This window comes from Podarcis raffonei, chromosome 10, assembly GCF_027172205.1.
Source record: "Podarcis raffonei isolate rPodRaf1 chromosome 10, rPodRaf1.pri, whole genome shotgun sequence".
In the NCBI taxonomy this organism is placed as follows: Eukaryota; Metazoa; Chordata; class Lepidosauria; order Squamata; family Lacertidae; genus Podarcis; species Podarcis raffonei.
In genome coordinates this window covers 65,795,230-65,819,122 of record NC_070611.1, presented here as the reverse complement: position 1 = coordinate 65,819,122, position 23,893 = coordinate 65,795,230, and the positions used below count along the sequence as shown (strand labels likewise).

Sequence of the window (23,893 nt, the reverse complement as noted above, 5' to 3'; positions counted from 1 at the left end):
CTTTTCAGTAGACATGTATCAGATGTCACTGTAAATTACTCCACAAGGTCTCCTTTGCATGGCAGAAGGTGAGCAAGTTGATGATCAAAACTTTATTTGCACCTTGTAAGGAAAATGAAAAAGAGAAATTTATTTGAAAAATGATTGGAGGGAGATTGCTCACTTTCTGTAATGCAGAGATATGAAATGATGGATGCATTTGGATAAGAGTGTTCACCGTGATGCGTTTGAGGAAGGAAATTTGCCCTTCAGTGGCCTGCAGACTCCTTATTTTAGCAGTGGGGATTTAGCCATCCTAAAAGTCTTGCACTTGTACACATGGTTCAAAACATGCATGCATGACAAACTTTAAAATCAGAGTTTAAAAAAAATTAATGTGCAAAAAGGCGAAATGTTCACATTTTGGAACTGTACACAGAGAACATCCCAGGTTCAGGAAATGTCCCATCTGAAATCTTGGAAATCTGCTGGTAGTCACTGTAGACGAGATGGGCCCAGTCAGGTTTAGGGAAGCTTCCTATGGTCTTCTGGATTATGCTGCTACTTGCAAGAGGAGCTGATCCTTCCCAGATTGTTCTTCACCATCCAGACCATAGCTGGATTCTTGCGAGGAATCCTATTCGGAATAAGGGAATTTCCCTTTAAAAAGGGGAAAAGTTGACCGCTATGATCCAGACTCCAAACCAAAAGTAGGCCTAGCTAAGTGAAAAACAGCTGAGGAGAGAAGGAATTTGTAGGGAAGAATGAGAAGGCATGGGAGAGGTCAAGAAGAAGAAGAGTAGGAGAGTTTGGATTTGATATCCCGCTTTATCACTACCCTAAGGAGACTCAAAGCAGCTAACATTCTCCTTTCCCTTCTTCCCCTACAACAAACACTCTGTGAGGTGAGTGGGGCTGAGAGATTTCAAAGAAGTCTGACTAGCCCAAGGTCACCCAGCAGCTGCATGTGGAGGAGCGGAGACACGAACCCGGTTCACCAGATTATGAGTCCACCGCTCTTAACCACTACACCACACTGGCTCTCTCAAGCACCCAGGCCCTCCCCAGCTGACCCACACCAGAATACCGGATCAAAAAATGGGACATTCTGAGTTCCAATCAGAAGTGTCCAGGATGTCCAGCTTAAATCAGGACAGTTGAGCAGTATGCATTACAGTACTGCATATGCATTCATTTAACATATAAACTTTATATTAAATAATTGGATATGAACTGATTAAGTGATTCCTTTGTGCACATTTTTCTCTCTCTGTGAGTCGGTTCAGATACAACGTTTTCTTCCCATCATCCAAGCCATGGTTTGGAGTGTTGGGAAAGAGTCCTCAGAATACAACAAGACAGGGCAGGATCAACCAGGATGTTATAGAGTCAGGGTAATATGCACTTATATAAAACCACAAGTACAGTAAACTATATTCTATGTCAAGAGGAGCTGAATACAATATTCAGATTTGCATTCGTTCCTCATTTTGCACAACTTATTCTCAGGTGTTGGGAGGCACAAAAAGCCTGTATTGGACCTCCCACTCCTAACCACTCAGCCACCCTTCCTCCATCCCCCTAGCTTCTAAGTTTTGCATTATCCAAATAATGCATTGGATCCAGGCCATGTGAGTTGGCCTTAGTTCAAAGTGAAATCGGTGAGATAAGTTGGTCCCACAGGTTTTGATAGGAGCTGAGTTCAACTAACTGAGTGGATGGATCCAAACCATGTTAAACCTATTCTCACAGTAGTAAGGACTAGAAACTTGAATTTGTTTTGGTTTTTTAAAGGAAATGCAAGCAGCGAATGCACATAGCTCTGTGTGAAGTTAAGCCCGCAGCCCCTCTCAGAATGGTTTGGTCTTGTGCTGAATGCTTCTAAAATCCTCCTTTCCCCCAGGTTCAGATCATAGCAGATGTTCCTTTATTGTGTTGATACAGACAGTTGCCGCTCCAGTAGAAAAGGGTGCAAAAATGGGTCGCGATATCTTTGTAGGGGATCGTCTTTTCATTGTCCGAGGAGGCGGCTTCCTGATGAAGAATTTTGCTTACCTTGAAAGGCAGCGGCCCAATTCACACATTACTCAGATGTGCTGCATTTCCATGGTGACAGCAGAGCAAGGTTGCACTTCCAGCCCCCATAATATCACAGCTACTTTCTGCAATAATTGCAGGCTGCACTTGATTTTCTGCAGAGGAAGCCCTCTACTCGTGCATCTGCTCACACGAACCAGCTCTCCATGATTGTGCAGCCGTCTCAGTCATGCAGAGCCTCTACACCCACATAGGTGCTGGCTTAATCATAGGCATTTCTCTGCAAACATCCATGTGCAAGGTGCAATTAATTCTAAACGCAGGTGCAATGTAGGGGGCTTAAAGCTTGTCCCAGCTCCACAGTCAACAGGGAAATGCTGTGTGCATGCAGAAGGCATGAATGGAGCTTGTATACAGCTTAACGTTACAAACTATGGAACGCATTGCGGGGAGTTAGACTAGATGACCCATGGTGTCCCTTCCAGTTCTACAATTCTATGATTCAATGGCCCTGTGAAAGATGTTGCCTCGCCTCATTTGTATGACTTTTTTGTATAACACGCGCAGTACCTGTATCCCTTTTGGGGCAGGTTGTGCTGAACATGATGAGTAGAATACCCTGGGCAGGAAGGGTGGGATTTAAATTTAATAATAAGTAAACACAGCCAAGCAGACCATAACATGCAGTGGGGAATCGCAGGGTAAGAATGTCTGGATCTGTGCATATCTGTCACTAGAGCCTGGTCTGCACATGCCTGAATATCTGTACACTTGATGTCTGTACACTGAACGACTTGTATACGTGAATTGTATCCATTGAAAAAACAATGCATTTGCATCGCCGTAAATGTTCTGTTTGTGGTGTCATGTCTCTAGTGGGCCGTTCACACATGCAGGTCACCACCTGATGTTGCAGTTGTCAGGTAGTAAGCATGCATCTGTGCGCATAGCGCTCTGCGTGGCTTCTTTGGTTTGCCTGAGGAAATGCAGTTCTGGGAGAAAGAGGGGCTCCTTATTTTAAGAGGTGCCCAAAACACTATTCAGAACGGGGTCCTCAGGCCCTTTGACTTAGCATTTCCCCTCAGGCATGCTGGATGAAGCAAAGTTGTACACTCTCACCTGAACATACACCACAAAAGATGCCCAAGCGATAAGCCTCTGTTTTAAGTGGGGAGGTGGAAAAATAGACTGTGATTGACGGAGATGAGTTATGGTAACTCCTAGACTGCAGAGGGCAATGATTAGTCACGCTACGTCGGGCTGAAATAGATTTAACACCTGGCTGTTAAAAAGAGTAAATTGATTAATTGTTTTAAAGCAGCAATGTTATTGAGTTTCCCCAGTGTCTGTGTGTTTCTTAATAGAGATTAGACATTAATATGGATTTACAGCATCGACTCTGGGGACCTTCATTTCAACACCAGGCAGAAGCAAGAGACTGTATAAATGTAAAGGAAACTATAAGTATCCCAAATTTAATTTGATTCAGATAATTTTGTTTTAATCTTTAACTTGTTGCGTTATTAACCTCATTAATGTTGTTGTTGTTGTTGTTAATTTGCAGCTTCTGCAGCAAGCAACCTCCTCCAGTAACTTGGGTGCCTTCAGCGGCATTCAACAAATGGCTGGTGAGTTGCAGCTTTCTTGTTAATCCATTTCTTTTTTTCCCCTCCTCCTTTCGTGTTGCTTCTTTGTCATTTGAGCTCTGTCCTCACGGGGTCTTAAGAATATCCAGGCACTTAAGAGATCTTCCACTTGGACGTTTGTTGTTGCAGGGGTGCTGCTCACGCATGCAAAGGTTTTTGCAGTGTTCGAGGGTACCAGTAGCATCAAAATGCTACCCCCACCACCAACATTTCACCCAAATTTACTCTTTCCACCAGGCATCTCCAAAGTCCATTTCGGGGGCCTAATCTGGCCTGCCAGTTGATTTAATCTGGCCCACGTGGCACTATATAGTCATACCTCATGTTACGTCTGCTTCATGGTACGTTCTTTCAGGTTACGTCCCGCAGCAACCCGGAAGTACCGGAAAGGGTTACTTCTGGGTTTTGCCGCTTGCGCATGCGCAGAAGCGCAAAATGACATCATGCGCATGCGCAGAAGAGGCAAATCACAACCCGTGCGTGCACAGACGTGCCACTGCGGGTTGCGTTACTTTCATGCAGGTTGCGTTACATTAGGAAGAACTTCCTGACAGTAAGAGCTGTTCGACAGTGAAATTTGCTGCCAAGGAGTGTGTTGGAGTCTCCTTCTTTGGAGGTCTTTAAGCAGAGGCTTGACAACCATATGCCAGGAGTGCTCTGATGGTGTTTCCTGCTTGGCAGGGGGTTGGACTCGATGGCCCTTGTGGTCTCTTCCAACTCTATGATTCTATGATTCTATGATTCTATGATTCATGTTGCGAATGGGCCTCCAGGCCTCCCATTCACAACCATGTCCTGGTGTAAAATCCTCAAGAACTTTGGGATTAAATTGTTTTTTTAAAAAAAAAAAAAAAGCTCAACAGCTTTGGTCGGCCCTCACGCATGTTCCCTTCATCAAATCTGGTCCTCTCTGAAAAAAGTTTGGGCACTCCTGCTTTCCACAATCAAACCTGCGAAGTTAAAACAAAAACCAACACCTATTGTCAGTTACTTCTCTGTGACCCACTTCCAATATTAAGCCTCTGTCTGGAAGCACCTTAAATTTAAGCATATGGCTTGATGCTTCAGGGTGTGCAAGAGATGCCTATCATCTTGTGCTGAATCAGTTTGAAATGTCTCCTCCAGTTTATGTTCTGCAGTCAGTTGCCTTTTATTTCCAGAGTTGTATCTTAGCAAGCAATGTTAAAAAGTGCTTTGCTGTGGTCGGGCTCTCACATTCCACTTCATCCATGCAGCATTGTCCTCCAACCATTGCTTGTCCCACACTTTCCCTATGCTCTGAAAATCCAAGCAGGGGAGAAACATCAATGGCATATAGGGAATCTCTGGATTTGGAGAGCAGGAAGTGTTGGTATAAGCCTTTAAGTATCTTTAAAGTGTACATTTATGAGTCTGTCTAAAAGAAGGAAGTGTGCAAAATAGCCCCTGTTCTCCTTTTCTTGGCCGCTCACCCATGCTAACAGTTTGTTAGTGGCCGGGAGACCTGCTCATCCTTGCTCCTGTTTTGTAGCTCTTGGTGCATATTCCAACAGAGAGAATTCCTTTCTAATCTCCGGTGAGAAGTGTTTGCGAGTTCTGTGCAAACAAGTTCATGATAGTCTCGGGCAACTTCGATGATAATAAACAGGTATAAGAACGTCGTGACATTCTTAAGGGCATCTGAAATGACAGAACCTACCTTTTGATAACATGTGCCCCTTTACAGCCACTGGAAACTAACTAAAGACCTTTTGGATTTCAGAAAGAAGTACCCTGCAACATTACAAAGCAGGGTATAGTTTTGTTTTCTATTTTAAAGCACATAATCGTTTGGTCCAGGACCGAGGAGGGGAAGAAGGGAATAATCAAAAGAAAGTAACTGGGAAGCAAGAAAGACAAAGAATAACTTGAAAGGCATTTAGGCAGACGGCTGCTCAGTAATGAACTGTGTGCTGGTAGTAGCCAATGTATAGTGATTAAAAAAAGGTCGTTCCAGCTGGGTGACCTACCATGCTAACTTAACGTGGTGTGAGAGGATTGTGTTATAAGCACACACAAATGAGCACAGATGCGCATTACGCCTGCCATGCAAAAGTGTCGAAAGCCTATTTGCTGCCCCTCTGCACGGTTTGTTTAACATTCGTCATAAAAGCACAAACCCCTCCCTTAGCCCCATTGTCATCAAATTGGCGTGGTAGTTTATTTTTAATTATGCTCTGACTAAATCAGCAAATTGGTGGTGCTTTCCTCCAGCCTCGCAACGCAGGAAAGGGCTCAAGCTATCCACGGTTCCTCCCTTTTCTTCTCCTCCTCCTCCTCCTCCTTTTTCTTCTTTTATTAACGCTTTGCTTTTGAATGGATCTTGAAGTGCGCCTATGAAAAAGAGATGAGCTACTCCCCATTGGCACTGTGCGCTTCATCCTTACAATATGCCATTATTGCACTGGCACCAGAGACTAATGCAGAATCCGCTGTCTGACAATATAAATTGGCCCACAGATGACAATATCTCTGAGTTATTTTCTCTGGCTCAGATCCGTTGGCAAGCATTTGCGGCTTCTATTATGTTACACTCATAATCTAGCGCAGGTTTTTTTTCTTTCCCCGTCATCAAAAATATATCTTAATACGATAAACAACATTTTCACAGTTGGCGTTTTTTGGAACTGGCTTTGAGCTTTAAAGGCTGCCGGTAATGTTTGGCTTTGGTTAGCCCTGTAGAATGAATGAAGAATGGAGCGACGGAAGAGGGAAACAGTGCTGGAGATTTTCCTGTCTAATACAAGTACAGCCATACTGTGTCGCTGGAATTATGGCCCATTGTTGGAACAGCTTGAGACTGGTTCATCCGATCCCCACATTTTACTGCCGTCCCTGCCAGTTTGCTACCAGTGGTCTCTTGACATAGACTTCAACTTTTTCAACCATCCTCAACACCAACTTGCAATATGGAGCCCCTTTTCTGTTTCATTTTGCCAGATTGTTGTCTTCCAGTTCTGCTGGTCATTTCTTCCACTGCCGCCCGCCTCCCTCTTTGCCTTCCTTAAAGTGACAAATAAAAGGAAACATTGGTGCCACTACGGCAAATCGTTTTAGGAAATGATGTGCACAACGTAGATTAGATCTCTGGGTGGTGTTTAGTAGTAGATTGGCAAGGCTTTCTGGTTCCCAGTTGTTCAGCAATAGCAACAACAAAATGAATTTTCCCACTTAAATTAGGCTGAAATGATGAACATTTGGGGTAACCAGGTTGTGGATTTTTGTGTGAGCTCAGTTCTGGTACTGAACACAAACTCCTAGACACTTGTGTGTGCCCAGAGGCCATCCTAACTCTATATCTTTGGCTGGTGTTGTTAAGAAAAGTTTTCTAAGGAAACAAAAGGATTGTTCTGCCAAAGGATGTAATATTGTGCTTATTGTTTCGGCTGTTTTGCCCAATTTGTGTGAATGCCTACATTATTCTCTGAAAGAAAAAGACTATAAAAGCAACAGATCTGTTTTTTGCGGGGAAGGGAATTGATGCAGTATTGATCGTTTCCTTTCCCTCCCTTTAATAATGAAAGTAGGATAGAATTAAGATATCATGAAAGCAACCTGAGAAATGCTCTGTGGTTAGACCAAATGCTACCACAGCCAGTGGCTGGTCAATTGTGCCTGATAGGCATCATCACTAGGGAAATAGTGATTTGTGGCTTAAAACAGGGCAAGAAGTCTCCCTGAACAGAGTCCGGCCCAAAAGAGGTGGCAGAACTGACAGCAGCTCACTGTGACCTCTTTGCAAAGCATTTTGAGGATGAAATCGCTTGCATCCCCCGGGATCCTGACTCTTCTGTTACAGCAGAATCTGGGCGCTCAAGGGGTGTCCAGAACTCTGTTCGGTCCTGTTGTGTTGAATGAGTTTCAGTTCGTAAGGTTCAAGGATGTGGACATGGTGCTTGGATCGCTCAGGGTGACCACTTGCGCTCTGGACCCTTGCCCCTATTAGATGCTAAACACTGGCAGCGAGGCAATTAATGCCTTCCTGCAAGAAGTGGCGGTCCCTGCCTGCTTGTTGTTGTTGTTGTTGTTTAGTCATTTAGTCGTGTCCGACTCTTCGTGACCCCATGGACCAGAGCACGCCAGGCAGCCCTGTCTTCCACTGCCTCCCTCAGTTTGGTCAAACTCATGCTGGTAGCTTTGAGAACACTGTCTAACCATCTCGTCCTCTGTCGTCCCCTTCTCCTTGTGCCCTCCATCTTTCCCAACATCAGGGTCTTTTCCAGGGAGTCTTCTCTTCTCATGAGGTGGCCAAAGTATTGGAGCCTCAGCTTCAGGATCTGGCCTTCCAGTGACCACTCAGGGCTGATTTCCTTCAGAATGGAGAGGTTTGATCTTCTTGCAGTCCATGGGACTCTCAAGAGTCTCCTCCAGCACCAGAATTCAAAATTCGGACTTTGGACATACCTGGGCTAGGTTCTTGAGTGGGTGGTTGCAGATTGCCCTGCAGGTTTCACAACTCAAGTTGTGAGATAAAAAAAAACCACCTCAGATCTCCGATTGTGCTTGTGTTTTAACCGGCCTGCATGAGTGACTCTGCAGTGGTGCTACATGGCTTTCCTGTGAATGTGCTAATGGGCCTTATGAGAGGGTTTTGCAGCCATCCATCTGCCAGTTTTTAACAGGCCTGATTGGCAAGCGGCTGTAACAACTGACATCTGTTCGTGCTTATTGATATGTAGATTTATGGTAATTGCTCTGAACAATAAGACATGAAATTACCTAAGGTGAACATTAAATTAAATTTTCATGGCCCCTCTTCCTTATAAATATGTTGTTGTTGGGGTTTTTTTAAAAAAATATATTACATTTCAAACAGGCATATTGTGCATCTGTTATGAACATAATTTAATTGTATTTTTAATCTGCCAAGCTGCAAAATCAAAGTTGGGATTCTTGGTGTCCGTAATATTGGGCAAGTTTTGTTAGCTTACTGGTATATACAGATTACCGAACGCAGAGTCAGATTCTACTTTTATTCGCAACGTTTTTCTCGCATCATAAAGATTAAGAGTTGTTTAGTTTCCAGCAGCTTATTCCCAGAAGGCAGAAGGGGTGTGCGAGGCTGTTTCCACCACTCTGTCTATCAGGCTGTACTTTAGAGTTTTGAGTGATTTGCATTTCTTCAGAGAGCGCTGCGTTTGTGGAATGTTCAACGGTTTCAAAGAAAAATGATCACATTATTTTCTGTCCGGCTCTGCTGTGGGATGTAAGAGAAAGGCGGTGGGGAAGGAGAACCAAACACCCGGGGTGCAATGTGAAAAGTGCAGATTCCGGAATGCGAGACAGGCAGCAAGTGCAACCCACGAAAGTACAATACAGTCACTTCCAAGGACTGGGAAATCATTACATTGCCTTAGAAATTACCCTATTTTTCAGTGTATAAGTCTAGGTTGTTGTATTAAAATATAATCCAGTCAGGAGCGGAAAATAGAAAAACAACTAGAACTAAACCAGGCCAGGTGGAAAAACCACCTGCCCCCAAGAAATCTTCCTTAAAGGGAAAATGTTCAATGCACAAGAAGAAGAAGCCTAAGAATGTTAAAATGAGACGCCGAAAATGGAAAAATGAATATCTCAAAGCTATTTAAGCTGTTGAAGAATTCAAACACAAAGAACTCCAGTACAACAACCCAAAATAAGAGCCAAAGCCCGAGCATATTTAAAAAAAGCATCAACAGGTTAGGCCTCAAAACCTAGTATTAAAATATTGTGCCAAAAGCTTGGTGTCGTCTTACGTACACAGATAGTGGAGAGGTGGGACGGGCGATTGGTGGCTGCTGCGAGCAGGATATTGTCCGTGGCGTTTTTTGCGGGTGATTGGGGGGTGCTGCAAGGTCCATTGGCTATTGGCTGCTGCGGCAATTGGGCGGGTGATTGGTGCTTGCTCTCAGACGAATTGGTGGCTTCGCCAATGTGTGCAATTTGCTGTTGCGTTCCTGTGGGTGAGCGATTTTCGGCAACCCCCTCCCCTCCCCCCCCAAAAAAGCTCAACAAGTCTGGGCAATCTCCCCCCATTTTCTCTATTTGGAGTCCCCCAAAAAGAGGGGGCGTCTTATACACAAAAAAGTACGGTACCCCAGAGGTGGAGCACTTGGCTTTGCATACAAGATTCAATCCCTGGTATCTCCAGGCAGGGCTAAGAAAAGCTCCTGTCTGAACCCTGGAGAGCCACTGTCAGACCATGCAGATAACATGAGCTCAATAGCCAATGGTCTAACTCCTTTGCAGGTTGCTTTGCTCTCATTTTTGTTTTTATTTCCCCTCCTCTTCTTCTCCACAATCTTCATTTTCCTCCGCAATCAGGAGTACCAGAGATTGCCCTTTAAAGCAGCGGTTCTCAGCCTGCGGGTCCCCAGATGTTGTTGGACTACAACTCCCATCATCCCTGACCACTGGTCATGCTGGCTAGGAATGATAGGAGTTGTAGTCCAACAACATCTGGGGACCCACAGGTTGAGAAAGGCTGCTTTAAAGTAAGAAAAGGAAAACACACCTGATGGCCTCCAACTTGGATGGCTTAAAAAGAGGGTTAGGCAAATTCATGGAGGACCAGGCTATCTGCGGCTACTAACCATCATGGCTGTGTTCTCCCTTCACTGTCTAAGGTATCATGCCTCTGAATATCAGTTTCTGGGAATCGTAGCTGGACAGAGTGCTTATGCACTCAGGTCGTGCTTGCAGACTTCTCATAGGCCTCTAGTTGGCCACTGTGAGAACAGGAGGGTGGACTAGATGAGCCGTTGGCCTGATCCAACAGTCTCTTCTTAAGTTCTTCCGTTCAATATCCAGCCAGGTCATGTGTACAAAAAATAGATGTGCTAGGGTAGAATGCACACAAAAATGCATGCGTTGGTGACAAGAATGTATAAAATGTGTTATGTTAGTGAAAAGCGCTTTGCAAAATTGGCCAAAACTGTAGACAAAAATTAGGATAAATTATATATACACACACACACACACAGTGGTACCTCGGGTTACATACGCTTCAGGTTACATATGCTTCAGGTTACAGACTGCTAACCCAGAAATAGTGCTTCAGGTTAAGAACTTTGCTTCAGGATGAGAACAGAAATTGTGCTCTGGCGGCGCGGCAGCAGCAGGAGGCCCCATTAGCTAAAGTTGTGCTTCAGGTTGAGAACAGTTTCAGGTTAAGTATGGACCTCTGGAACGAATTAAGTACTTAACCCAAGGTACCACTGTATATATAAATGCTAATTGCTGAGGAAACATTGAGAACTGATTTTAAGAATGGAAAAATGAGAAACTGAGAAAATCAGAATTGGCATTTCCATCCATCCCTAGCTGCAGTAGGGGCTATGCAATTATTGAGCGGAGCTTCACATTTTAACTAAAAACAGGCATCATCCATCCAAGGTATCACAGCCTCACTCATTCTGGCATGTATACATCAGATAAGATTTCTTCCTTAGTAACCGCCCTGGGAGATGATGCCATGACAGCAGAACCTCCAGAGTCGGTCCTAATGCAGGTACCTGAAGAAAGATCTCTGTTGAAGATTTTACCGTATTGGCAGACACAGATGGAGAAAAGTGATTTTCTAAGTATCCTGCTCTCATGCCTCCAACTATATTAAGCCCATAGCAGCATCTGCTAGATCTTCATGCTGAACTAATGCCAAGTCCCACTGAGGATGGTTGCATCTTGTCTGATGCCAAGTTCTTTGCACAATCTGCTTCCTAGCATCACACCTAAAAACATCCAGGACTTTTTTTTTTCCAGGTTCTTATAATTTTGCATCATCTCTGTGCCTGTAAAGAACAACCACACACACCAATTATTTCTCAACTATTTAAAATGCAGCGTGAGGTCTTCATCTTCTAGCCGTTGTTGTTTCTGCAGGTTATTATTAAGTTTACCACTTCTTAAGTAGCTTAAGAAACCTGGCCGAAATATCGCTGAAAGTCTCTGGCTCCCCCCAGTGCCCAAGTCATTTCTACATATGTGACCAGAACGTTCCTGATAATTCTGTTTCCCAGTGGAGTCTCCCATCAAGAATTGTCTTTGGCAAAAACTGTCGCTATAGATAGTGCCGTACTGATCTATTGGCCTGCTGACAGGGCAGGCTCTGACTTCGTCTGCAACGAATTCATTTTATCTTTACGAGTGGGATACTGTAGAAATGGGAAGCTTGCCATAACTGAATCATGAAGCTTACTGGGCGTTTGAAAAGGGCTGCGTTATATTATTTGATGCACACTTTGACAGGCAACTCTGAGCCACCCAAATTTGGTTGTTTCTGTGTCGTTAGCGGGAAGAAGGGGCCACGGCTAGGGAGACAGGACGAAAGTCGAATCCTTGTTCTCTCTCTAGCACAATGGATCTCAGCTAGCAGGATTGAGAAATATTGCTCCCTCAGAACTCAGAAAGCTTTCACCAGGCAGCATAGAGAAAGCTAGGCTAGATGGACCAATGTCTCAGCATAGATGGTTGAACCTTCTGGGGAGCGAGTGAGAGTTGGTTTGTCACAGGTGGATTACAGGGTATAAATGTAAATCTATTTTGGGTATATTTTATTGGTGGGTTAGCAACAACGAGTGCAAACATAACAAATACAAAGAAAACCATAAAAAGCATCGTAGCCTGGAAAAACAAATGTGCAAAGATATTGCACAGCAAATGGCCAGCTCATTTAAAACTATACAGAACCTTTATCCTCAATAATGATGGAACTCACAGGTGGAGAAGGCTTTTATTTTTCTATCTCTTTTATTATTGGTAAAGGGAATGTCGGTATCGCCCTATTTTGTCCATCCGAGAACAGGATAGAGTGGATATCTTGTTCATTTGAAACAAAAATGTGATTTGAATTTTGTAATCAAGCTCACGGCTGCAGTTTCCTTTTATGTTCTTTCTGCAGGGATGAATGCTTTACAGCTACAGAATTTGGCAACTCTAGCAGCCGCAGCTGCCGCCGCCCAAACCTCAGCTACCACCACCAATGCAAATCCTCTCTCCACAACAACCGGTGCCCTTGGCGCACTCACGAGTCCAGGTATGACCAAATGTGTGTATTTGGGGGGGGGGTGTCCTCTGTTGTTTTTTCCTAGCTCCCATTTCTTCAGAAACTCTGAGACAGGTGTCAAAATAAGTCGCCGCCACATATTGAATGCGGATTGGTGAATGTGCCACAGGCTTGATCAGGTGTTGTTGTTTTTTTAATAATAAGAATAAAGGTTTTCTCAGGCCTACATGGCACCATAAATATAATGTCAGACAGCAATTTCTCAAGCATGAGTCCACTTCTTAAATGTTATTCTCGTGCTATGTACACATGACTTTATTCTGCCAGTCAAGTAGTAACTAAAATGCAACCTGGCGATTACTTGAAATTTTCAAAGCAGGATTCAGAATGCAAGCAAATGTCCAATGTAAACAAGCAGAGCTTTGCTTGTTTATTCAGACCCACAATTCCCAGTCTCTTAAGGAACCACATGTCTTTCTTTTGCTAGAACTGCTTTTGCAATGGTCTCCTTTTACTTGTGTTTTGATGTGTCGTCTTTCCCCCTTCTGATTTCTCGTTTTCCTTTACTTCATTTGATACATCTCCTTGAAAAGATTTCTTTGGAAGGGAAGCAGGGTTGTGGTTGCTAAAGTTGGACCAAATGCTTAGAAGAAATTTGGCATAAATCTGTGCTAGGGCTGTCTGCAATGGCTAATATTTATCAAGGGATTTCGCAGAGTAGAGTTTGGTTCTGTGGTGTCTGGTGCTTAAATAGACCAGTAGGTCACTGCAGACCAGTGCTCCTAGAGCAGCTGTTAACCCTTCTGTCAAGTTTTAAAGGACTCGATTCTAGATTATAAGGACATCACCCAATATATAATGAATATCTTGCACTTAGCAAATACTGACTTCTAAAAATATTAGGAATGGGGAGAAACCTCCCTAATTTTCACTTCTCAAGTCCATAAATGAACTGAAACACAGCTGCTTTTCAAAATTCACACTTTTTGTAGTGCAGGTTTTCAAGATAAAAATGTACAATTTGCATATATTGGTGAAAATAGCATTCAAAGTGCATTGTCTTTAAGGAACATCTCTTGCAAGAATGTGTATATCAGGTAAAAGTGGGGGGGGGGGGGACGTGTGTTAGGATAAATTGTGAATTGAAATGCTGACAAGCTTGGGAGTACTTGTTTGTATATAAAAAATGCAAACTGCTGCAGAAATGTGAATTGAACTGGACGTTAGAAAAATCAAATATTGAGAAAAACAAAAAATGAGCAATTAATCCATCCCTAAGAGATATTAATTCTGTATTATTTATTTGCTTATTGGGTGATGGGGGGTATAATGTGGATATTTGTTTTACAGGTACTATGTGTTAATGTTTGACCACCACCAAAGTATTTGCAGCCACTGTATGGAGGCACCATTTGCATGGTTCACATACCTGCAGCTAGGTATGAGAGCCAGTGTGGTGTAGTGGTTAAGAGCGGTGGACTCGTAATCTGGTGAACCGGGTTCGCTTCCCCGCTCCTCCACATGCAGCTGCTGGGTGACCTTGGGCCAGTCACACTTCTCTGACGTCTCTCAGCCCCACTCACCTCACAGAGTGTTTGTTGTGGGGGAGGAAGGGAAAGGAGAATGTTAGCCGCTTTGAGACTCCTTCAGGTAGCGATAAAGCAGAATATCAAATCCAAACTCTTCTTCTTCTTCTTCTTCTACCTTAGTTCCCATGGTAGCAACAACCCTTTTCAGACCACAGCTGTCATGAGAATTGGGTTAACCATGTAAATGTTGCCCGCATTAGAGGTGCAGGTACATAGAAATGGCCACTCCACACAGCCTCAGCTGGGCTCTTGGGGCCACTGAACACACAAAGTATATTTTCCTTGGAACAAGAGGTGCATTTGCAATGATTTACAGCTGGTCTCTTACTGTCCTAGCTTCTTGCTATGGTGCACAGTTCCAACTCAGTTGTGAAATTTTATTATTTGTAGCAGCTGCACATGATGCTCCTTTCCCCCCCCCCCTGTCATGTGAATATCTGCTGCCACTGCCGCTGTAGTTCTTTCACATTGACGAGACAAAAGGATTCTGACTCAGGTTGGGGGCGTTTTTCGGTAGGAAATCCATTCTAGCCACTTCCCTCCAACTCAGCTGACAACCTTCCTCCTTATCTCTCGCCTCCAGAGCTGGACAAACGCTTGGTGACCAGCAGGGCTTGGAATCTGCAGTTTTCAAATGCCTGATTCTGAAACTCTCCTTACCTTGATTTGTCACCTAGATCTGTAGCCGCTTCCTGGCTGGCATCTCATAATGTCTGGTGAAGTTGAAAATGTAAAAAGGGGTTATTTTGGACCTGGCTTGGTACTGCACATTTATTATGTACTGCTGAGAGGATGAGAGGGAAACGAAAGATGATGGTACTCAGGGAATGAAACTAGTTGGTGATGTTTCAGGTAAAACAAGCAGAAACACACAAGGAATTTTAGGGGAGAGAGAAGGGAAAGCAAACCGAAATAACTTTGTCATGTAATAATTTTGATTCATACTAGAGATCTTGCAACAGCTAGATAGAGTTAGTGTGCTGGAGTGGGGAAACCTGGTTTCAAGTACAGTGGTACCTCGGGTTACATACGCTTCAGGTTACAGACTCCGCTAACCCAGAAATAGTGCTTCAGGTCAAGAACTTTGCTTCAGGATGAGAACAGAAATCGTGCTCCGGTGGCGCGGCAGCAGCAGGAGGCCCCATTAGCTAAAGTGGTGCTTCAGTTTAAGAACAGTTTCAGGTTAAGAACGGACCTCCGGAACAAATTAAGTACTTAACCCGAGGTACCACTGTATCAGCCACTCGCTGGATGACTTTGGGATATCCAGCGTACCTTGCAAGGTTGTTGTAGAACAGTATGGCAGTGACTTCATCATGATGTTAGTGGTCACCACATCATGTGGACATAAGTTTCACAGTTCAACTGTTGGTCCTCAATCCCCCAGCATTCAGCTTCACTGGATGACACAGGGGAGAGGCAGAGAAACACCCACATCATCATCGTCATCATCATCATCATCTTCATCATCATATATTTATACTCCACACATCTGGCTGGGTTTCCCCAGCCACTCTGGGCATTCTTCCAACAAAATCTTAAAAATACATTAAAACATCAGTCATTAAAAACTTCCCTTAACAGGGCTGCCTTCAGATGTTTTCTAAAAGTCAGATAGTTGTTTATTTCCTTGACATCTGATGGGAGGGCAATCCACAGGGCAGGTGCCACTACCGAGAAGGCCCTCTGCCTGGTTCCCTGTAACCTCACTTCTCGCAATGAGGGAACTGCCAGAAGGCCCTCAGAGCTGGACCTCAGTGTCCGGGCTGAAAGATGGGGGTGGAGATGCTCCTTCAGGTATACTGGGCCAAGGCCGTTTAGGGCTTTAAAGGTCAACACCAACACTTTGAATAGTGCCCTGAAATGTACTGGGAGCCAATGTAGGTCTTTCAAGACTGGTGTTATGTGGTCTCGGTGCCCGCTCCCAGTCACCAGTCTAGTTGCCGCATTCTGAATTATTTGTAGTTTCCATGTCACCTTCAAAGGTAGCCCCACGTAGAGTGCATTGCAGTAGTCCAAGCAGGAGATAACTAGAGCATGCACCACTCTGGTGAGACAGTCTGTGGGCAGATAGGGTCTCAGCCTGTGTACCAGATGGAGCTGGTAGACAGCTGCCCTGGACACAGAATTGACCTGCCCCTCCATGGACAGCTGTGAGTCCAAAATGACTCTCAGGCTGCACACTTGGTCCTTCAGGGGCACAGTTACCCCATTCAAGACCAGGTAATCCTCCACACTCGCCCACCCGCTATCCCCCTAAAACAGTACTTATGTCTTGTCAGGATTCAACCTCAATCCATTAGCTGCCATCCATCCTCCAACTGCCTCCAGGCACTCACACAGGACCTTCACCACCTTCTCTGGTTCTGAGTTGAAAGAGAGGAAGAGCTAGGTATCATGCCTCCTTTTGCTACAACATACCCATCATGTCCACACCCCTGTCCTCACCTTACCCATCATCATCATGAGAATGTAAGAGGAACAGTACTTTGTCAGACCAAAGACCCATCGACCTCCGCGGGCTGTTTCCCACAGTGGCCCAACTGATTCCAGTGGGAAGTGTATAAGCAGAACATAAGCACAACACTCTCTTGCTAGCGTTTCCTAGCAACCCAGAGGCCTGTGGCCTCTGATCCTGGAGTTCACATATAGCTATCATAACTAGTAGTCACTGACAGCCTTATCCTTTCTGAATTTGTCTAATCCCCTTTTAAAGCCCTCGTAAAACAGTCCAATTATTATTACCGCAGAAGCAGTAATAATATGGCAAGTTTTTGTCGAGGGGCAGTCCACCCATCGCTTAACATTTGCCTCTGGTTCCAGAAGTCTTGTCAGTGTATGAGTGACACCTGTCCAATCTGCTTGTTGAAGATGTGCAAATCGCTTTTTAAAAAAAATAAAAATGGGCATGCTTTTTGTTTTAAAAAGTGGCCAAACGGTCTTAGCCTTTTGCACCATTTCAAAGCCTCAGGCCCCAAAGAATAAACGTGTTTATTTTCATCAAGTCTCACTTATAGTAACAACCTCTGATACATTCAGAGCAACTCCCAAATCCTTACGCCATTATGAAATTCAGAAGCTACTGTTCTGGCTAATTTAGCATTCTTTCCCTTAATGTGAAAATTGTATACAAGAGAAGCACCAGCTCCATTGACTTTAATGAAGCTGCCATGCACTAAGCATTATAAAACTTGGAAATGCTTTGGAAATGTGTTTAATAGCTGGAGAATGGTCTTAGAGAGTCATTGTAAATTTATATAGAAGCCTTGAGGTTGTTAGCGGTCGTCCATCAGCTATCAAATTAGAGACTGAAAGAGCTCTGGCACTGAAAATAGGACCCCGTGATAGGGTATTTCTGAAGATAGGAATAACTGTGCTGGATTCAACCACTGGTCTGTGTAGCCCACAAATCTTTTTCCTAGAGTGGCTAGCCAGAAATCTCTAAGGAAGCTCATGATCAGGGCATGTTGTTGTGTGGCGTTCTCCCCATTTAGGATCCCAGCCACGCCATTCCATTTTCCCACTCCCAACAGTCCATCAACATTTCATGCCCCCTGAGCATGCTCATTCCTCAGGCTGTTTTTGTGGTTCCCCTCCCCTTAGCTTCCTCTCCTTATTGTCCTGCATTATTTTATTTTTACATCCGTAAATCTCGGAGTTCCCTCAACCCATTAATACGTCCCTCTTGTGCATGGACTTCTGGCCACTTACCTCTGTCCATTGTTTATCTATTTCATCTCTTGTTTCACAAGAGGAGGAAAGGGGGCACACAATAATTACTATTTATTACATTTATATTCCACCTTTGTCTCCAAGGATCTCAGGGTGATGCACATGGTTCTCCCCCATCTCAGTTAACCTCTACAAAATCCCTGTAAGGTAGGTTAATCTGGGAGGCAGTGACTAGCCCAAAGTCACACAGTGAGGTTCATGGCTGAGTGGGGATTTGAACCGTAGTCTGCCAGGTCCTAGTCCGACTCTCTAACCACTACACCACACCGGCTCTCAAGTAAACAATATTCATGAAGTTGGCCAATGGTCTCCCATCCAAACATTGGACAGACCTAGATCTGCTTAGCTTCAAGTAAGGCTATGAGCTCCTGTACCTTCAGACTATACCTTAGTCAATTGACTATTAATGAGGCCTAAAATCAGCAAAACATGGAATATTTGAATGTAACACATAGCCAGGCTCTAAGATGACAATGATTGCAGAAAGATAGGCTGTTTTAAGAGTCATTGCTGCCAAGATGGGGCAAGGATGTGAATCATAGAATCATAGAGTTGGAAGAGACCACAAGGGCCATCGAGTCCAACCCCCTGCCAAGCAGGAAACACCATCAGAGCACTCCTGACATATGGTCGTCAAGCCTCTGCTTAAAGACCTCCAAAGAAGGAGACTCCACCACACTCCTTGGCAGCAAATTCCACTGTCCAACAGCTCTTACTGTCAGCAAGTTCTTCCTAATGTTTAGGTGGAATCTTCTTTCCTGCAGTTTGGATCCATTGCTCCGTGTCCGCTTCTCTGGAGCAGCAGAAAACAACCTTTCTCCCTCCTCTATGTGACATCCTTTTATATATTTGAACATGGCTATCATATCACCCCTTAGCCTCTTCTTCTCCAGGCTAAACATGCCCAGCTCCCTTAGCCGTTCCTCGTAAGGCATCGTTTCCAGGCCTTTGACCATTTTGGTTGCCCTCCTCTGGACACGTTCCAGTTTGTCAGTGTCCTTCTTGAACTGTGGTGCCCAGAACTGGACACAGTACTCCAGGTGAGGTCTGACCAGAGCAGAATACAGTGGCACTATTACTTCCCTTGATCTAGATGCTATACTCCTATTGATGCAGCCCAGAATTGCATTGGCTTTTTTAGCTGCCGCGTCACACTGTTGGCTCATGTCAAGTTTGTGGTCAACCAAGACTCCTAGATCCTTTTCACATGTACTGCTCTCAAGCCAGGTGTCACCCATCTTGTATTTGTGCCTCTCATTTTTTTTGCCCAAGTGCAATACTTTACATTTCTCCCTGTTAAAGTTCATCTTGTTTGTTTTGGCCCAGATGTGTCTCCATCACATGCAATGAGAGAGTAGCCCAGGCCCCAGCAACAATTCTGGGGGTTATTGCTTTGGTTGGTTTTCTTTTAACTATTTATTTTGTGGTTTTTATCCTGTAAGTTTATCTTGTGAACCACCTTGATGAAGGGTGGTATATAAATTTCAATACTACTACTACTAATAATAATAATATTGATGATAATAATAATAGTGTTGAGAGCCAACCATGCTGCAAGAAGTAAGATTCTTCACCTACACGTCCCTGTATGCTCAGCAGGGCTCTGATCCAGAAGGTTGTCCTCTGATTTGACTATAGAGATCTCAGAGAGATAGCATAGGGACTCAGTAGCAGCCCTTTATGAATCCTGCTATCAAACAGAAACATCAGTTTAATGGCATTGTTCCTCCTTGCAAACTCTACAACTAATCCAGAAACAACCCTTGTTAAGATGTTCTTTGATTTCAACTTTCTTATCTGGCTCTACATTTTCCACTCCATTAAATACTTTGTAAACCCGAATAAAAGCTTTTCCTGGTTCTTCTCCGCTCCGTGGAATATGCATTTAGTTCTCTAAAGCCTCATGTGCCATTTCTAAAGCATCTCCATTAAAACCTGGACTATAATGGAACATTTATATTTGCCTTTCAGTGATGGTAAGGAAGGGGCCGCGCCTTCCATTTATTTATTTATTTTTGTTTTCCTTTCCGTCGCAAGAGGTATTGGGGGGTGGGGTTTAGTATTGAACTATTTTAATTGAACAGCCAATTGCTTTGCACCTAGAGACCGTTTCTCGTTTTATTACAACAAAAGTGGCAGTACACTTGAGGGGAAACATTTCTTGGCTGGCTAATTTAATGACATAAAATTGTGATGAATGAGGCTATAAGATCGGCATGTACAGGTTTATAGGATTTGCAGGTTTAGGTAGCCTTGAGGAAGCGGCATGAGGTTTGGGGCTCGGGTCTCTTATTTGGACTTCAGACTGGGCATCCAGCTTTGCTTCTGATCTCCAGGATCTGACCCAGAATCTGACCTTGGAGATTCCAAGGACTGACCCCTAAATTTCTAAAGTAACACTGGAGCTCACCCACCCACTCTGGTAGGAATGTAAGAAGGCGCTGATTTCTGACCCTTCCCATAATTGTAACACGCAGCACTGCTTCTGTTCCACTGCAGTACGGCTCCCAACAAAAAAAAATGGTGTCATTTGTCTTGCCGTGGCAGAATTTTATATAATTAACTATGCTATCATTATGTCACTCCACACTGTCCCATTTCAGAGCAAAGGCCATTCATTTCAATGCAAAGGAAATGCAGTGCAAAATTGCAGGTTGAAACCAACAACAATACTGGCGATATTTGCTGGAATGATTTCCGTTTCACACGACGCTTAAATAAGTGAACTTCAGCCATTTCTGCTCCTGTTTCCCTCTGAATTGTCCAACACGTACACACACACAGAGAGAGAGAGACTCCTAATTCAGCAGGGCTCTTCAGTGGAACGGTCTCCTTCGGGAGGTGATGGGCTCTCCTTCCTTGGAGGTCTTAAAGCAGAGGTTGGGTGGCCATCTGTCATGGATGCTTTAGCTGAGATTCCTGCATCCTCCTTCCAACTCTTTGATTCTGCCCACTGCAACCTTTGAGCCCCGCATTTCCTGCAGGTGATTAGAGATATCCCAGTGTTGGGCTTGTATATTCACAGACCTTTGTTGGTGTTGTTTAGTCGTTTAGTCGTGTCCGACTCTTCGTGACCCCCTGGACCAGAGCACGCCAGGCACTTCTGTCTTCCACTGCCTCCCGCAGTTTGGTCAAACTCATGCTGGTAACCTCGAAAACACTATCCAACCATCTCGTCCTCTGTTGCCCCCTTCTCCTTGTGCCCTCCATCTTTCCCAGCATCAGTGTCTTCTCCAGGGAGTCTTCTCTTCTTATGAGGTGGCCAAAGTATTGGAGCCTCAGCTTCAGGATCTGTCCTTCCAGTGAACACTCAGGGCTCATTTCCTTCAGAATGGATAGGTTTGATCTTCTTGCAGTCCATGGGACTCTCAAGAGTCTCCTCCAGCACCATAATTCAAAAGCATCAATTCTTCAGCAATCAGCCTTCTTTATGGTCCAGCTCTCACTTCCATACATCACTACTGGAAAAACCATAGCTTTAACTATACGGACCTTTGTTGGCAAGACCTTTACCTCCCTTTTAAGTACCTCATCAGCCTGGCAACCATTCTTCTAAACTTTCTGCAAGATTGATAAAAGCAGTTGTCACCTGTTTTGCTACAATTAATTCACTTGATCTCCCAGATAAATGTAGATGATTGTCTCTGGCATTCTTGACCAGTCCGCCTGCTGAAAAATCTATTTGCACAGAATCTCTCTTCTTCTCCCTCGGGATGCAGTTAAATGATTTATGGGTTATTCATTATGTTATCCATCGCACAAAAGGTTGCCTTTGTTAGGTAAAAGCATTCAAGTTTAGAACACGATTGTTTGAAATGCAGCCCATTTTTATAGAAAGTTTAGGAAGCTTCAGCAGAGAAGCATCACAAAACGTCTGTGCCCAACATTCTTTAAAAGCTTTTTCTTTATTTGTTCACTTCGGCACAATGCATGTCTCTCCAATAGGCAGTTCAAGCCTGCCACGGTGACATTTTGTTATAGGCCAGTACACCCACTGTGCTATCTATGATTCGCTTCCAAAAATTATCTAAAAATAACTGTACCTGTATGACAGTTTTCCAAATGAATCAATGTAGATGGCTCATCTTGGAAGATGGCTGTTTTCAAAATCCTGCATCTTATTCCTTTAAAAATCCACAAAATATTTCCCCATGTAAGTAACACGTTGACATTTGTTTTATTGCACTCGGTGATATAAATATATCCGGAAAACATGAGTAGAGTCGCCTAATTCAAGCTGGTTCTGAAAAGGTGTGAAAAGTAAAATTAGGTTTTCGGGATTTTTTTTCATCCTGCTCAACTTCTGAATGCTGTGTGATGCAGAAGATTCACAACCCGGAAGGATCTTCCAGCAGTTTCTGAAGCTCAAAGTAGCATTTCCCCCTTTCTCTTGTTCTATTTTAAATTGTAAATCCCATTTAATTTTCACTTTCAATTCCTCCCTCTCCTTTATATCTGTTATTCTGTGGAATGGGTGCAGAACTGCTGGTCCTTGGGCAAGTGAAGCCCTCTAGGTGTTTCTTGGTATCCTTGGTACCTACCCAGGTCAGGCCACTTGGCTGAAATGTGTTCTTGAAGTATAAGAAGGGATTTCTTGTCCCTGGTTGGAGATCTGCATGTCTGTAGAAGCCTCTGGCTTTTGTGTGGCTGGAAGGCAGCCTCCTGTACAAAGTCACATCCCTCTGGCCCCACCCTGGAAGGTTGCGTCTCTCAGGCTGGAAAAAGGCCTTTTTTCCTCTGCTGCAGGGGAAAACGCACAGGTACATTCACATGCAGCTACTTCAAACTATGCAACACTTACCACACACCTCCCTTGTCATGTCTAGTTTGGCCCTAGCTCTTCTTCTTCTTTCTTCTCTTCTTTTGCGGTCACTCATAGCTGAGTAAGATTGTCTTCCATAAACACGGTTTTAATAGTGAGTCCTTAAGTGACTGTGGAGGCCAATTCTGGATCCACACATCCTTCCACAGTGGGGCATTGGTTTCCGGGCAGGAGCTGATCACGGTGTGGATTTGCCAAGTGTGTCTTCCTCCTAGCACGTTTCTCCCTTGCGTCCTGAGTCTGAGTGTCTTCAAAGCCCATGACACCTTTGGTAAAGACTGTTCTCCAACTGGAGCACTCGCAGGCCAGTGTTTCCCTATTGTTGATGTTTATACTACATTTTTTTAGATTTGCCTTGAGACAGTCTTTAAGCCTCTTTTGTTGACCACCAGCATTACGCTTTCCATTTTTAAGTTCGGAATAGAGTAGTTGCTTTGGAAGACGATCATCAGGCATCTGCACAACATGACCAGTCCAATGAAGTTGATGTTGAAGAATCATTGCTTCAACACTGGCGATCTTTGCTTCTTCCAGTACACTGATATTAGTTTGCCTGTCTTCCCAAGTGGTGTGTGAAATTTTTCAGAGACACCGTTGATGGAATCTTTCAAGGAGTTGGAGATGGCGTTTACAGCCCTTATTATTAAACTGACTAAGCAGTCAAAATGCCTGTCATTATGATGGACACAGTATGTGCAGAAGTGTGACTTGGGTGTTCCAAGCACCCTTGAATGGCAGCCTTGGCCTCGATTTTACATGGGAGACAGCGGCAGGGTGCAGGGACACTGGTTCCCAGTGTTTCCATCAATTGAGATTTGAGCCTGTTCGTAACTGCACTGCCACGCCCTGCATTCTATCTGCTGGCCACACTGATATATTTTTTAACAACAGGTGTGTTTTGTCCTTTAAATCTCTACAAGAGAGGCTAGGGTGGATCAGATGAACACAACATACAGTAGAATAGAACCTTTCCGCCATTTGCAATAGTGTGTGTGTTAGAGAGAAGAGGTTGGGGTAGGGTTGCCATACATAGCTGGTATTCAGCCATCTTAAACAGTGTCCAGACGGAAATTGCTGAAATTCAGAC

General features: G+C 44.1%; 1 protein-coding gene across 25 annotated transcripts in view; it reads left to right on the top strand.

The window, feature by feature from the left end:
• Positions 1-23,893, top strand: part of CELF2 (CUGBP Elav-like family member 2) — a 547,441-nt gene that overhangs the window by 492,901 nt on the left and 30,647 nt on the right. For 13 of the 25 annotated variants that reach the window (XM_053405506.1, XM_053405510.1, XM_053405514.1 and 10 more), the window contains 2 exons: positions 3,581-3,644; positions 12,559-12,693. In XM_053405506.1, coding sequence (XP_053261481.1) covers positions 3,581-3,644; positions 12,559-12,693 — 199 coding nt within the window. Of the gene's footprint in view, positions 1-3,380; positions 3,465-3,580; positions 3,645-12,558; positions 12,694-23,893 lie in introns of all 25 variants that reach the window. The other 12 variants (XM_053405505.1, XM_053405501.1, XM_053405499.1 and 9 more) reach the window with 1 other exon arrangement.